The sequence below is a fragment of the Salvia hispanica genome, chromosome 4 (genome assembly GCF_023119035.1).
Source record: "Salvia hispanica cultivar TCC Black 2014 chromosome 4, UniMelb_Shisp_WGS_1.0, whole genome shotgun sequence".
NCBI classification, from domain to species: Eukaryota; Viridiplantae; Streptophyta; class Magnoliopsida; order Lamiales; family Lamiaceae; genus Salvia; species Salvia hispanica.
In genome coordinates, this window is record NC_062968.1 from 15,988,690 (window position 1) to 16,003,636 (window position 14,947).

The 14,947-nt window shown below is 41.9% G+C and overlaps 2 protein-coding genes across 3 annotated transcripts; one reads left to right on the forward strand and one right to left on the reverse strand.

Annotated features, from left to right (window-relative positions):
* Nucleotides 1-4,325: 4,325 nt before the first annotated feature.
* LOC125220459 (probable cyclic nucleotide-gated ion channel 16) lies at nucleotides 4,326-6,839 on the reverse strand. Its single transcript, XM_048122629.1, has 6 exons — nucleotides 6,405-6,839; nucleotides 6,094-6,306; nucleotides 5,732-6,024; nucleotides 5,534-5,645; nucleotides 5,204-5,440; nucleotides 4,326-5,042 (listed from the first exon to the last, which is right to left on the reverse strand). Exons 1-6 carry the CDS (start codon nucleotides 6,837-6,839, stop codon nucleotides 4,326-4,328), a joined length of 2,007 nt encoding a protein of 668 aa, XP_047978586.1.
* A 1,024-nt stretch (nucleotides 6,840-7,863) lies between these two features.
* On the forward strand, nucleotides 7,864-9,429 carry LOC125219185 (RNA pseudouridine synthase 1). Of its 2 annotated transcripts, none has more exons than XM_048121092.1 (2): nucleotides 7,864-8,237; nucleotides 8,593-9,429. In XM_048121092.1, exons 1-2 carry the CDS (start codon nucleotides 7,883-7,885, stop codon nucleotides 9,267-9,269), a joined length of 1,032 nt encoding a protein of 343 aa, XP_047977049.1. In that variant the 5' UTR covers nucleotides 7,864-7,882; the 3' UTR covers nucleotides 9,270-9,429. The 2 variants fall into 2 exon arrangements, with proteins under 2 accessions (XP_047977049.1, XP_047977050.1); XM_048121093.1 differs by having other exon boundaries at nucleotides 8,602-9,429.
* The last annotated feature ends 5,518 nt before the right edge of the window (nucleotides 9,430-14,947 follow it).

Here is a 14,947-nt window from a genome sequence, read left to right on the forward strand (position 1 = left end):
CAAAAAATTCTTATTGCAGAATTTCAAACCATGGACATTTTATGCACTTGTAATGAACGTCGTATATACATGTAATGAACTGCCCTCTTGTAATGAATATTATGCATTTAATATTCGTTAGAAAGGATAGTCTATTACATGTTTATTACAAGTTCATACAATGTGCATTACAAGTGCATAAAATGTTCGCGAATGATTCCTCCACTCTAACACTAATGGATATCATACATCGCTCTCGCTTTCTTAGGATACACTCTCTGAGGTTCCCACCAGGTGTGCTTGACAAGCACTACGAGAAGCTACTGCAATCTGATCCGCGCCTGTGTGCATTGGCCAAGATGCCATTCCCGAGCCGCGCCTCTCCTTTTTTCAATCCAGAAATGTTTGTGCCCTTCTCGCTCGACTTCAACAGCTATCCGTATCCTCCACTGCCAACAATGGACGCGGGGACACCGTCTTGGGCTAGTTATCAGCCAAACAGAGGGATGATTGATTTTGGGGTGGCTGCAGCACCCTCCAACACCAACTACCAGGAAGCCTTTGGATTGGGGTTGGGATTGGAGGCACAGCCTCAATATAATGTCAATCAGTGGATGATGCCACCTCAACCTCCGCCCTACCCTGACCTTGGCCTCAACATGATGGTTGATCAGACTCTCCTGATGAGGCAACACCATTTCGGTGATAACTCTCTGCCTCCGTTTCCCGGTGAAACTTCCGCCTCGGCCAACTTTTACATGCCGCCATGGGAGTGAGTGTGATACATATAGTTGCATTCGCATAGGGAATTTTGAGGTTGAGTGTGAATGTATACCAATCCGGTGTCTCCCCATCGGAATAAAATATTTTGTTTGTTGCAAACCACAGTGAACTTGATCAATTATAATCTCGGATATACACCCATATATGATCCTGTTTTCATCTCGAATTGCACATGAATTATTATGTCTTTTTTACTCTTGTGCAAAAGAAGTGCGACTACATAATCAGTTTTACTCCAAAACAAATTAACCGCTAAAAAAAATTTCTGTAAATGGAAAAAACGAATAAATGCAACAACTAATAAATAGAGAATCCCTTCACTTTATTCATTACTCCTCTTCAAACACGTGATTCAACTGCAATTACTTTTTTTTGTCAAATTTAAAAACGAGGCACTTAAATTTCATCATCAAATATTACTTCATCTGTTATTGACTCGGTTCAATATTTAAAAAATATAGAGGAAAATTAGTGGAAAAAGTTAATGCAATATGGGTGCAATTTTTTTAATGCCATCTTTTTTTTCTATTAAAAGGAGTATCTCATTTTTTTTTCTTTTTTTCCATTCCATCAATCAATGTTTCATTTCACTTTTAATATTTTTTGCAAGTAGAACTCATATTCTACTTTCACACTTCACTTACATTTTATTATAAATCAAAAAATAAAAATAGGACTCACATTCCATGAATTTTTTTAATATTACAATTTTTTACAAAGTTAAACAATTTCTTAAAATACAGCTAAAAAAATGGGACATTTATGTGTGAGCGGAGAGAGTAACTTCCTGATAAAAATGTTAGTAGAAGGTGTAGGATCTATTACTAAAAATAGAAAGAATAAAAAAATGTAAGTGTGACAAGCATTAATGAACACGTTGAAAAGAAAACTAGCGAAAAATAATGGCAAAGAATATTGGATATTTGGACCAAATCCGACAATTAATGTAGTTTGATGACAGTGGAAAAATAATTGTTAAGTACGTCAAAGCTTGTTACTGTATCACAATAGAAAAGAAAATTATTGATAAATAATGGCAAAGAATATTTATGAAGTACTCCCTCTATCCCATAAAAATATGGCTAATGAGGATGGCACGGAAATTAAGATAAAATTGATAATGTAAGGGCATCCGCATCGCGCAGCGATGCGGTCTCGATCTCGTCTCGACGAGACGAGACGGCATCGAGACAGCGATGCGGGATCCGTCTCGTCCCGACGAGACGAGCTGTCTCGACGCGTGACGCGTCCCGGCGAGGCCGGCCTCGAGCTGGCGAGACACGCGCCCGGCGCCACGTGGTGCGCGCGGGCGGCTGGCGTGACGCCCACTCGCCGACCCGCGAGTGGGCGTCGGAATTATGACGTCATAATTCATTTTTTTTTTTAAATCAATTTTTCAAAATTTTTTTTAAAAAAAAAAACGGTAATATGACCGTTCAACGGTCATATTTTAAAATTTTTTATTTTTATTCTATATATACTCTTCTTCATTCTCCATTTTACACACAAACACACATCTATTCTCTCATCTCTCTTTCTTTCCTCTCCAATCACTTCTATAAAATCATTCCTTTATTTTTTTCTTCTCCCAAATTTAATCCATTATGGATCCATTTGAGCAAATGCGTCGAATAATGGAAGAATCGTTAGAAGAAGATCGACGTAGGGAGGAGGAAGCCGCCGCGCCTCGTCAAAGGCGACCCCGGACTTACATCCATCGTAACCGGGAGGAAGCCGCCGCAAGGTTGGAACGTGATTACTTCAGTCCGAACCCGGTATGGGGAGATATCTACTTCCGTCGCCGTTTCCGTATGTCACGCGCGCTATTTTTGCATATCGCGAATACATTGGCGGGACGGGAAGAGTACTTCAGAGAAGGGTTCGACGTTGTTGGCCGTCCTAGCCACACGACGCTCCAGAAATGTACTGCGGCGATCCGTCAGCTTGCTACTGGACAAACGGCGGATTCGTTCGACGAATACCTGCACGTCGGAGAATCCAGGAGACTTTGTTTGTTGAACTTCTGCAAAGGCGTCCGGGCAGCCTTCACCGACGAATTTCTGAAGAAGCCAACCACCGCAGATTGTCAGTTTCTGCTCCGACTTCACGAACAAGTGCACGGATTCCCCGGGATGCTCGGGAGTGTCGATTGCATGCATTGGCAATGGAAGAATTGCCCTGTGGCGTTGAGGGGGTCATACACGAGCGGCCACAAAGGCACCCATCCCACCGTTATACTCGAGGCCGTCGCCGACTACCGGCTATGAATTTGGCATGCGTATTTCGGGTTCCCCGGCTCGAACAACGACGTCAACGTGCTCAACAACTCCGACCTCTTCGCTGAAGTTCTGAATGGTAAAGCGCCGGCCTCAACTTCATCGCTAACAATCGCCAGTATAAAATGGGGTACTATCTTGCCGACGGCATCTATCCAAAATGGCCAACCTTCGTGAAAATGTTCAACAGGCCTGCGAACGAAAAAGCAGTCTCATTTTGCGTAGAAGCAAGAGGCTGCTCGCAAGGATGTGGAGAGAGCGTTCGGGGTTCTCCAAGCTCGATGTCAACATTATCAAAGCCCCGGCTCGACAGTGGTTTATGGAGAATATGGTCGACATCATGTATACGTGCATAATCTTGCACAACATGATTGTCGCCGACGAAGGACCTGAGGCGGGAAATTGGTTCGACCCTGAAACCCCGGGAAGCTCAACCGCAAGTAGTCCGCCTCGAACGGGAGTGCATCCGTCTTTGCAAGAGCGGTTGTCTATTCGGGCAAGGACACGTGATTCTACCGCCCACGCCCAACTCCAGGAGGATCTAATGGAGCACATTTGGGCAAAATTTGGCAACCGTTAGATGATCGTCACTAGAGAACTCCTTCTTCTTCTTCTTTGCCTCTATTTTTTTTTATTTGAGTTTAAGTGTCAATTTGTAATTTCTAGTTTTTAAATTATGTCTTTTTTATTTTTTTTTAGGTATTTAAATTGTAATTTTATTTTATTTAATAAAGTGTGTTTTTATTAATTGAATTTGTTGGAATTAAAAATAAAAAATGAAATTGAATGAATAGTTAAGAGATGGTTAAGAGATGGAGGGATGCAGGTGTTGTCTCTTAGTTAAGAGATGAGCTGAAAAGTACAGTGGGACCCATGAATAGTTAAGAGATGAGACGGTTAAGAGACAGATAAAAGACAGTGATGCGGATGGCCTAAGAGAGAAAGAAGGAGAATGATATTGTAAAGTAAAAGAGAGAATGATATTGTAATGTAAGAGAGATGAGGAGAATTGTAGTTAAAGTAGTGTTAGTGGATAGTGAGACCTACATTATTAAATCGATATAACTTTCTCAAAATGGAATGTATATATTTTTATGGAACGGATGAAAATGGAACGTGCATATATTTTTATGGGACGGAGGGAGTATGTTTTATCTAATTTTAGTAATTAATGTAGTTTTATGACAATAAGGAAAATTAGTTGTTAAAATTACAAGTTATGTTTTGTCTAAGCTTGATAATAAAATGGAAATGAATGAATAAGAAAAAGAAAAAGAGAGGCGCAATTCAGAAACTAGGCTCATCAGGCTTAAAGAGCTTAGGTATTGGCGAAGTGGACTCTCCAGCAAGAATTTTAAGCTTCCTAAGAGTGGATGTCCCTCTCTTTGCTTTCTTGGCAAATCTCTTAGCCAAGAGAGCCGCAGTGAGTGCACTGCTCCCGCGCCGGGATGGGTCATCGTCGTCGTCATCATCACCGTAGTCTACATCCTGCAAACTCATCATGCTCTCCTGCCTGGAGAGCTCATCAGCGAGCTTCCTCCTGCGGAAGCGCCTCCACGCCGCCTGCAGGATGCACGCGCCCCATGTCCGCCACTGGTGGGAGTAGTAGCGGAACGAGTGCTGCAGCCGCTTGCTGTGGAGGCGCTTGAACTGCGCGGCGAAGAACTTGAGGTCGTCCGCGCGGAGGGCAAAGGCCTCCACCTCGGTGATGCACTTCACTGTCCGCGTGGAGGCTGGGAGGTTGAGGTGGGATGTGGCCATCAGGGCCCAGTTCAGAAGCTCCTCGCCGCAGAAGTCGCCTACCTTGAGGGTTATGGAGTTGAAGAATCCTGAGCGGCCGCCGTCTGTGGTGGAGCTCTCCAGCTGCCCCCGGATTATGAACAGCATCTCGTTCACCGGATCGCCCTCGCGCACTATAAACGTGCCTTTGGTGTTTAGGGATGAGACTAGTCGCTGGCATATCGCGTCCAAGAGTTGGTTGTCCATCTTCGAAAAGAAAGGGACCTTCAAATCATCCCACGTCAGAGAATTAGAAAATATGCAAGCAATATATAAGTGCTACTATCCCTATTTTAAAAAGTCTCAAGTTCAAACTTAGTTTAAAGCGTACAATATCATTAATGGAATTCTGATGTGATGTTTCCTTATGTGTGTGAAATACTTACACGACGAACGAGATCCAGACAGAGATGCTTCTGGACTTCGCGGCGGATGTCTAGGGGCAATTCATGTAGAATCTCTTCTTCCTTGACGCCTCTGGTGGAGAGCCAGTTGTACTGGACGAACCGCCTGACGCGCTCCTGCAGATTGGGTGGGAGCTGCCGGTGTCGCATCCATTCCTCGGTGTCTCGTCTTTTCACTCTCCATTCTTCGAGTCTTGCTGTTGTAGATTGCAGATACGTCTATGAAATCCACACAAACCCAATGTATATGTATATATGTATGATCAAAATGGGAGATATTTAGATGATGAAGTGTGTTGATTGATGTTTTACCTGGACATTGCCAATGAGAAGCGAGAAGAAGAGTAGCCCCATTATGCAAACAAGAATCCCAAATATTGTCTCGGTTACCTTAGCACTCGCCTCCATACTCTGTCCGTACGAACTACCAACACGAATGCAAAGATGCAATTAAATCCCAACTAAGAAACTTATAGTTAAATGGATAAAATAAGTAACGAGACTGATTACCTTAAACTTTTCAACCCAAACCACAAACAATAAAAGTATTTTTCGAAGAAATTGACAGAAGCAATATGATCATACAAAGCAATCTCGAACATTCCAAAATTGTAAACGCCAGTCTGGCCATCGCATCTCTGGAAGACAAGGGTGGAGTTATGCCAAGCATCATGCCCAGGGAGCGTCGACAAGCAATCAAAATAGCTAGTGTTGCAAACAGATCTCCCTTCGAGTGCGCAGTAATCTCTCCAGCACGAATAGATTCTCTCCACGGACATCAAGTACCATATTGCTCCCAGAGCCTGAACCTCGTCTAGTTACCAATCAACAACACTAACAACAATTACAACAGAATCATATAGATTGCTTACATGGCTTGCTAGCAAGTAGAGAATGAGATTGTAGGCCGCTCCGGTCCAAGCAGTCTTGGCAACGACGCCAGTGTTCTTGATGATCCGCCAGTTGAGCGGGAAGATGATGATGAGGCGGGGGATGTACTGAAGTATGATCAGCAAAGAGATGGTGTGGTTGACATGGTTGCTGCTTCGAGCAACTGTCATTGGCATGATGCCCCAGACAACACACTGCACATGCACATGCATGGTGATCAGATAGTTTCAAGATAGATGAGTTATCTATCCTAATAAAAAAAATTAATTAAAATTGGAATTGGGGAGGGGACCTGGGGGAGGGGGAGGGCGGCGGCGAGGTCGATGGCGAAGTTGCGTTTGAGGTAGCGGGCGGCGATGAGGTTGGTGTCAGTGACGAGGTCGCCGCGGCCGAAGACGGTGGAGTTGGGGGCGATGTAGGCGGTGCGGAACTTGAGGAGGATGTGGATGGAGGAGAAGAGGTCGACGAGGGTGCGGGTGGGGACGAGGAAGCCGGCGAGGGCGTATTCCATGCTGAGGCAGTTGTGGTGGGGCTCGAGGCGGATCAGGTAGAAGAAGAGGGGATCGATGTAGAGGGCGATCATGCAGATGGCGAAGAAGATGCGGTTCCATCGGTTCACGATTTCGCCGCCGGGATCCAGGACCTGACGCCACCATTCTTGCTGCTGCTGGTGCTCGTGGAGGATCGAGCTGCCCGCCGGGATTGGGACCACCCGGAGATTGTTCATCCTTGTTCGTTAAGGTCGTTATTGGATTTACCAGAAATTTACATTTCTGTATTTCTTCTTTTTTTAGTAACTTGCACGAATACAGGGGAAATTTTAGGAGGGATTACATTATTTTCTACGCACGTTCCTGGTTAAATAAATAATTAATTAATGGTTAAAAAATAATATTTTATGTGATCAAATATACTAGAAATACTTAGATTTGACACACAAAAATCTATAGAAATTGAAATTTGAGACATTTAACACCAAGTTACTTATTTCATTAGTATTACATAAAATGGAAAATTTTATAAGAGTACCGTTTAAATTATAACTTTTGGTTGACTTCTAGTCAATCTTGTAATTTAGAAAATTAGTCAACTAAATTATACTTTATTCGTCTCACTTAAGATGACACATTTTTTTTTATCCCAACTAAGATAACATATTTCCTTTTTTTTAAAAACTTTTTCTCTCTAATTAATACACTCAACCACTTTTTTATCACTCTTATTTAAATATACTTCGTAGATTTTTCTTTTTCTCTCTATTTTAATACTTACATACACAATTTCTCTTTCCAATCAAACACATTAACTAATTACTCCTAAAATCCCGTGCCGCCAAAAAATGTGTCATTTTAGCCGGGACGAAGGGAGTAGTAACTTTATATATTTTTCAATTGCTCCATACAATTAAAATTATGCTGAAATTTATATGATTTTTATATTTTTTTGTCATTATGTGATAATGAGCTAAATATAGACCATCATAATGTAGAACAATGCTAAGTTATTCACAAGTTAATTAAAAATTATGATTTAAACGATAAATTTCATCAAAATTTTAACTGTACTGGATAATTAAGAAATATACAAAAATTATGTTTTAATAGCTAATTTTATTAGTTATAGAATAAATTAGAATTCAATCAAAAATTAAGATTTAATTGGCATTTTTTTTCTAAATAAAAAAAGGAAGATATGGATTATTTCTGATTGTTCCAATAGAAATGCATTACTCCAATTTTGTACCCCAAAAATTTTGGCCAATACCATGCAATGACAAGAATGCCCTTGGTTTACCCCGCTCATCCCCTCTTCCAAATTACCAGACCTCTCCGATTGTCGTCGATGGCGGCGGAAGCCCACACGAATTCTTCCCAACTTCAGCCGGAAAACGCCCCCAAAACACTTGCCGATTACCCTGTCCCACTCTCCCCTCCGCCACCGCTTCTATCCAAGAACGTCGAGCTGAATAGGGCTTTAACCGCATCCTCCAAATCTGTCATCTTTACTCTCTCTAGGAATGATGTACTCTTCGAAGATGAGTGGCTCATTGCTGTCAATAAGCCTCAAGGGATTTATTGCGAATCCATTTTGTCTTCAGTTAGGAGTCTTCTCAACCCTAATCAAGGTTCATTATTTCCAGATATGTTTTTTGTTTAATTTATAAGTACATTATTTCTTCTTTTAAACTGAATTATGAAGAACTTAGAAATTGTTTATATCTTAGTCTATATGATTAATATGAATTCAATAACTTGCTGGATTACAATTAGATGCTTCGATTGGCTATTGACTAACTTGCTCCAAATTTAGTATGCTATTGTTAATCATGGGGAAAAAGAATCATTTTTTGAATGAAGTCATTAGCAAAGATTATATATTTCTGGAAATTTCGTTCAGTTTCAACCAATATCACTCCGATTGTTGGGGAAATGTTGTTGTAAAGGCTTATCATCTTATGTAATTGCATCTTTTCTTTTTAGAGGAGATAGGGAAGTTGCAAGAATTCCATCTATCTAATCGGCTAGACCGTGATACGAGTGGTGTGACGGTCGTAACAAAGTCTCATAAAGTGGCGGCCAAGCTTGTGAAAGCGTTTACTGATCACATGGTCAAGAAGACTTACCTTGCGCTGTGTGTTGGTTCTGTTCCGAAATGGGATAAGATCGTTGTAAAATCTGGCCATGGTCGATCAAAGCATGGAGCCTGGCGCATCTATGCTGTTTCTGATGTGGGCCGGACACTTCCTGGCGGATCATGCATTCGAGATATGGAAACACTTGTTGAAGTTTTATCAGTAGACGGGAAAGGCTGCTCACAAGAGTCTCTTGGATCGGGAAAACACGAAGAAAATACCATTGTTGTTAAGGAAAAATCGGAAATTACATCTTGTACTGAGAAATCAGAGGTTCTTGTTAGAGCGTATCCTAGAAGTGGAAGAACGCACCAGATTCGTCTGCATTGCCAGTATCTTGGAATTCCAATTAGAGGGGATGTGAAATACGAAGGTGTCTATGAATGGAAGGATAGAATCTATGAAGGACATGAACTTCATGCAGAAAGCTTGTCTTTTGAACATCCTGTAACAGGTCATTCAGTTTTGATTCGGGCACCTTTGCCCTTGTGGGCTAGCAAAGCACTATCAAAAGTATATTCGTAGTAGCATTATGTTTGGTTCGATAACGAAATCAAGTTCTTGTTTTCATCTTAGTTTACCTACTTGCATTTACCTGCCCTTGTCTCCGGGTTGAGGGCAATTAGATGAAATTGTTTAGATGAATTCTGTTAGTATCTCCAACTTATTTCAGTTTCTTCCTGGCTTTCTTCTGCGCAATTTTATGCTTAATTCATGGAACATTTTATCCTTACCAGCACCTGACTCACCACACTGGTGATGCATTCTATTCTAGTGACTCGCATGTGTAAGCGAGCGTTAAGTTATATACTGATGTGAACTGTTTGGGAGCGTTTATTTTTGGTGTTAAATTGGATTTACAGTCGCTGGATTAATATATATGGCACTGCATCTGGTAATGCATTGACAGCAAACTCATCACAGATTCTGATGGATTCAGTTTGTCACAAGGCCATGCGAAATTTACCATACCGTATAAGTAACTAATTAGACGCATCAAGGTGAGATTCTACTCATGCATCATGTGTTTCCATCCTACATGTCCTATCGATTCGGACCACTCATGTGCCACATGAGCGTGACAGCAGCAAAACCCCTTTCGCAATGGTATTTACTTGTTTCTCTATATTACTGCTTGTCTGCTACAAAGGTTTTGATTGCCAATGAAACTATGTGGAATTTTAACTCATGTGTTATGACAAATAGGGCAATTGTGAATCGAGAAACAAAAGAACGTAAATAGACACAGAATTTACGTGGTTCACCAACGTTGTGTTGGCTACGTCCATGGGCAAAAACGGAGAACAAATTGTATTATGACTGCAGTTTTCAGATACAGATTTATGTGCTCTACTCCCATATATATAGACACACATTAGACAGACTGGGCCTAGGAAACATAATCTTATCTCAATTAGGAAACCTAATCCTAAACAAATTCAAGGCATACTAACAAATCTCCACCTTGACTTGAATTCTCCCTTGCAGACGCATCATCATAACACCAGACGAACAAACTTCTCCATTCTTGCCTCAGATTTGCCCTCCACGGGCAACTAACAGCTCATGACATTAAGCAAGTCCAAACAATGTTGGAACTTGCTCTGCGGGACTGACTTGGTGAACATATCAGCAGGATTATCAGCAGTACCTACTTTCTTCACCTCAATTCTCTTCTCATCTCTTAGAAGTTTCTGATACCTCACATCAATATGCTTAGTCTTTTCATGATGGACTTGATCCTTGGCTAAACAAATAGCGCTCTGACTGTCACAGAACACAACAGTTTGATCTTGATGTAAACCAAGATCACCAACTAGCCCTTGCAACCATATTCCCTCTTTAGCAGCTTCTGTCAACGCCATATACTCTAGTAGACAAAGTAACTGCAGCCTGCAAAGTTGCTTTCCAACTAACAACAGAACCACAAGAGTGAAAACATAATCGGTCATAGATCTTCTACTATCGACATCTCCAGCGTAGTCAGAATCAGAATAACCAGTCACTAAACAGTGAGTATCACCTCCATAAATGAGACCAACATCAGAAGTACCTCTCAAGTAACGAAAAATCCTCTTCACAGCCTGCCAGTGCTCCTTTCCAGGATTTCCCATGAACCTGCTAACAACGCTGACAGCATGCGCTATATCTGGCCTAGTACAGACCATGGCGTACATCAAACTCCCTACTGCATTAGAGTACGGGACTCGAGACATGTACTCCTCCTCAACTTCGGATTTTCGGTGCAAGATCAGATGACAAATGAATGTTTGTGGCACTTGGAGTATCAATAGCCTTAGATGAAGACATGCCAAATCTTGACAAAATCTTCTCAATGTAGCTCTTCTGTGACAGAGAAAGCTTTTTCTTTTCTCTATCTCTAGAAATCTCCATGCCCAAAATTTTCTTCGCAACACCCAAATCCTTCATATCAAACTCAGCACTAAGCTGAGCTTTCAACTTCTGTACTTCAGACTTCGACTTCGCAGCTATGAGCATATCATCCACATATAGAATAAGATAGACCATAGAACTATCGTCAGCTTTGTTGTGATAGACACAACAATCATACGGACTCCTGCTGAATCCCAGCTTGATCATGTAACTGTCAAACCTCTTATACCACTGCCTCGGAGACTGCTTTAGTCCATACAAGGACTTCTTCAACTTGCACACATAATCCTCCTTGCCCGGAACCACAAATCCCTCTGGCTGAGTCATGTAGATATCTTCCTCAAGCAATCCGTGTAGGAAAGCCGTCTTCACATCTAGTTGCTCAAGCTCCAAATCATAATGTGCAACTATCGCAAGTAACACTCTGATGGAAGTGTGTCTGACCACTGGTGAGAATATCTCATTATAGTCAACCCCCTCCTTTTGCGTGAACCCTCTTGCAACTAGACGAGCCTTGTATCTAATGCCCTCATCTGGTGTAGTGCCTTCCTTCTTCTTGAAAATCCATTTGCAAGTGACAATCTTTATCCCCTTAGGCCGTGGAACCAATTCCCAAGTCAGGTTCTTCAAAAGTGATTCTATCTCTTCTTGCATTGCAGCGAGCCACTTGGCACGCTCACTGCCTGAAATAGCTTCCTTGTAGGTAGGTGGTTCATCTGCCGAAGGCTCATCTTCGACCTCATTGGCAACCTGCAATGCATATGCCATCATATCCTCAAAACCATACCTCAACGGAGGCTTCACATTTGTCCTCCTAGCTCTGTCAATAGCAATGCTTCTCTGACGAGCTTGTGGATGAACATCCGAACTAGAAGTATCGGCGGCTTCAGCAGTAGTGTGTTGATCTTCTCCACCTTGGAGTTGTGATTCACTCACATCGTGAGTGACTTGCAGCTCCACCTGTTCATCAACACCATCCAAATCCTCTGTAGCAATAGACTTCATAGTAGAGTTAAGCATAGAATTTTCATCAAATACCACATTCCAACTGAGAATAATTCTAACCTCTGAAAATGGCCAAATTCTGTACCCCTTAACTCCATCTCCATAACCAACAAATACTCCCTTCTTAGCTCTTGGCTCCAATTTACCTTCACTCACATGATAGTAAACAGTACTCCCAAAAACTCTCAACATAGAGTAATCTGCAGGTGAATCAGACCATACCTCGTACGGTGTCTTGCAGTCAATGCCAGTGTGAGGTCCACGGTTGATCAGATAACAAGCCGTGTTTACTGCCTCTGCCCAAAACTTCCTAGTCAAACCGGCTTGGAAGAGCATGCATCTTGCTCTCTCCAATAACGTCTGATTCATGCGTTCTGCCACACCATTCTGATGTGGTGTATGTCTAACGGTGTGATGGCGAACGATCCCTTCACTCCTACAAAACTCATCGAACTCAGACGAACAAAATTCCAGACCGTTATTTGTTCTCAATCGCTTGATCTTCTTCCCAGTCTGGTTTTCAATTAGAGTCTTCCACTCTTTGAACTTCTTGAATGCCTCACCTTTATGCTTCATCATAAACACCCAAGTCATTCTCGAGTAGTCATCAATCATCGACACAAAATACTTGTGTCCTCCAATAGACTCAACACGTGAGGGACCCCAACAATCCATATGAATGTAGTCAAGTGTCCCCTTCGTTCGATGAACACCCTTCTTTGGAAACTTGCTGCGATGAAGCTTCCCCAACACACAGTGTTCGCAGAAATCAAGTTTCTGCACCTTATGGCCCGAAAGAAAATCACGATTCGACATGATTCTCATGCCACGTTCTCCCATATGACCGAGCCTCATATGCCACAGCTTGGTCATATCCTTGGTTGCAACCTCGGATGATGCAATATCAGCAGAATTTGCCACGATGGAACCTCTCAGAACATACAAGGTACCTCGTTTCAAAGCTGTCAGAACCACCTTCGAACCTTTCAAAATACGCATTACTCCACCTTCACCTTTGAAACTGAACCCCTTACTATCAAATGTACTCAGGGATATCAGATTCTTCGTCATCTGTGGAACATGCCTAACATCGTTCAAGGTGCAGAAGACCCCATCATGAGTCCTAATCCTGATTGAGCCGATGCCAACCACCTTGCAGACAGCACTGTTGGCCATGGTAACATTGCCTCCATCTATCTGCTCATAAGTGTTGAAATACTCCCTGTGAGGACAGAGATGATATGACGCTCCAGAATCCAAAATCCACACATCATTACAGTGTGGTTGTTCATCCGCAACCAAGGCCAATTCTTCTTCCGAATTTGTGTCATCAGCTTCTGCCACAGTCGCAGAACCGTTAGCATCTTCCTTCTTGCCCAATTTCTTCTTTATCCTTGGACAATCAGCCTTCCAATGCCCTGGTTCTTTACAATATCTGCAGATGTCATCTGGCTTAGGGCCTTTAGGACCTTTTGAACCTTTTGAGTTCTGCTTCTTTTGTCCGAATTTCTTCTGTCCTTTACCCGTAACAGATAATCCCGATGGCAGATCTTCTGTGGCTGAACTCGTTGCCTGTTGACGATCCTCTCTGATGTGGAGAGCAGATCGAACATCCTCCAACGAAAGAGTTTCCTTGCCAGTCATAAAAGACTCAACAAAATTTTCGTAAGATTCAGGCAGAGACACAAGCAAAATTAAAGCAGCATCCTCGTCTTCTACTTTAACTTCAACATTACGCAAATCTAGCAAAATTTTATTCAAATTTTCCAGATGATCCCGAAGGGGCGTACCTTCCTGCATGCGTAACCGAAACAAACGTTGCTTCAAGAGCAACTTGTTGGTTAGAGACTTCGTCATGTATAGACTCTCCAACTTCGCCCAAAGAGCAGCAGCCGTCTCCTGATCCGCAACTTCGATGATAACATCGTCAGACAGGCTCAATATGATGGTCGAGTGGGCCTTTTCGTCTAGGGTTGTCCACTCCTTATCATCCTCCGTAGCCTTCTTTGTTTTGAGCGGCTCCCACAAACCCTGCTGCTTCAGCAGAGATCGCATCTTGATCTGCCATAAACCAAAACTATTTCTCCCGGTGAATTTGTCAACCTTCACGTTTAGAGCAAACATCTTCAATTTACCAGAAAACCCTTGCAGCGGAATTCAAAACCCTAATTCGAAAACCAAGGCTCTAGATACCAGTTTGTTATGACAAATAGGGCAATTGTGAATCGAGAAACAAAAGAACGTAAATAGACACAGAATTTACGTGGTTCACCAACGTTGTGTTGGCTACGTCCACGGGCAAAAACGGAGAACAAATTGTATTATGACTGCAGTTTTTAGATACAGATTTATGTGCTCTACTCCCATATATATAGACACACATTAGACAGACTGAGCCTAGAAAACATAATCCTATCCCAATCAGGAAACCTAATCCTATACAAATTCAAGGCATACTTAACATCATGGGTATCCTATAAATAGTTTATGACATAATTTAGTTAATTTTCCAAATTTTCTGATAACTGGCAGAAGAGTGTGCTATGATCATATGCTTAACTTGATACATAACCTGTTGTACAAATACTTGTTCCAGTTCAAGGAGGTTGTTTGATACTTACTCAATCTGCTTATGCCTTGTTTAATTAAAGACATAAATGATTATTACTGTCCTTACATCTTTATATAACCAAGTTAGATAATCATCTTCAAATCTTGAAACTCACTTGTGACATTTTCTCTGTGCCACCATATATGGCTGTAGACTTCTAGTTAACATGTTGTGAAGTTTACTTCTCTCCCTT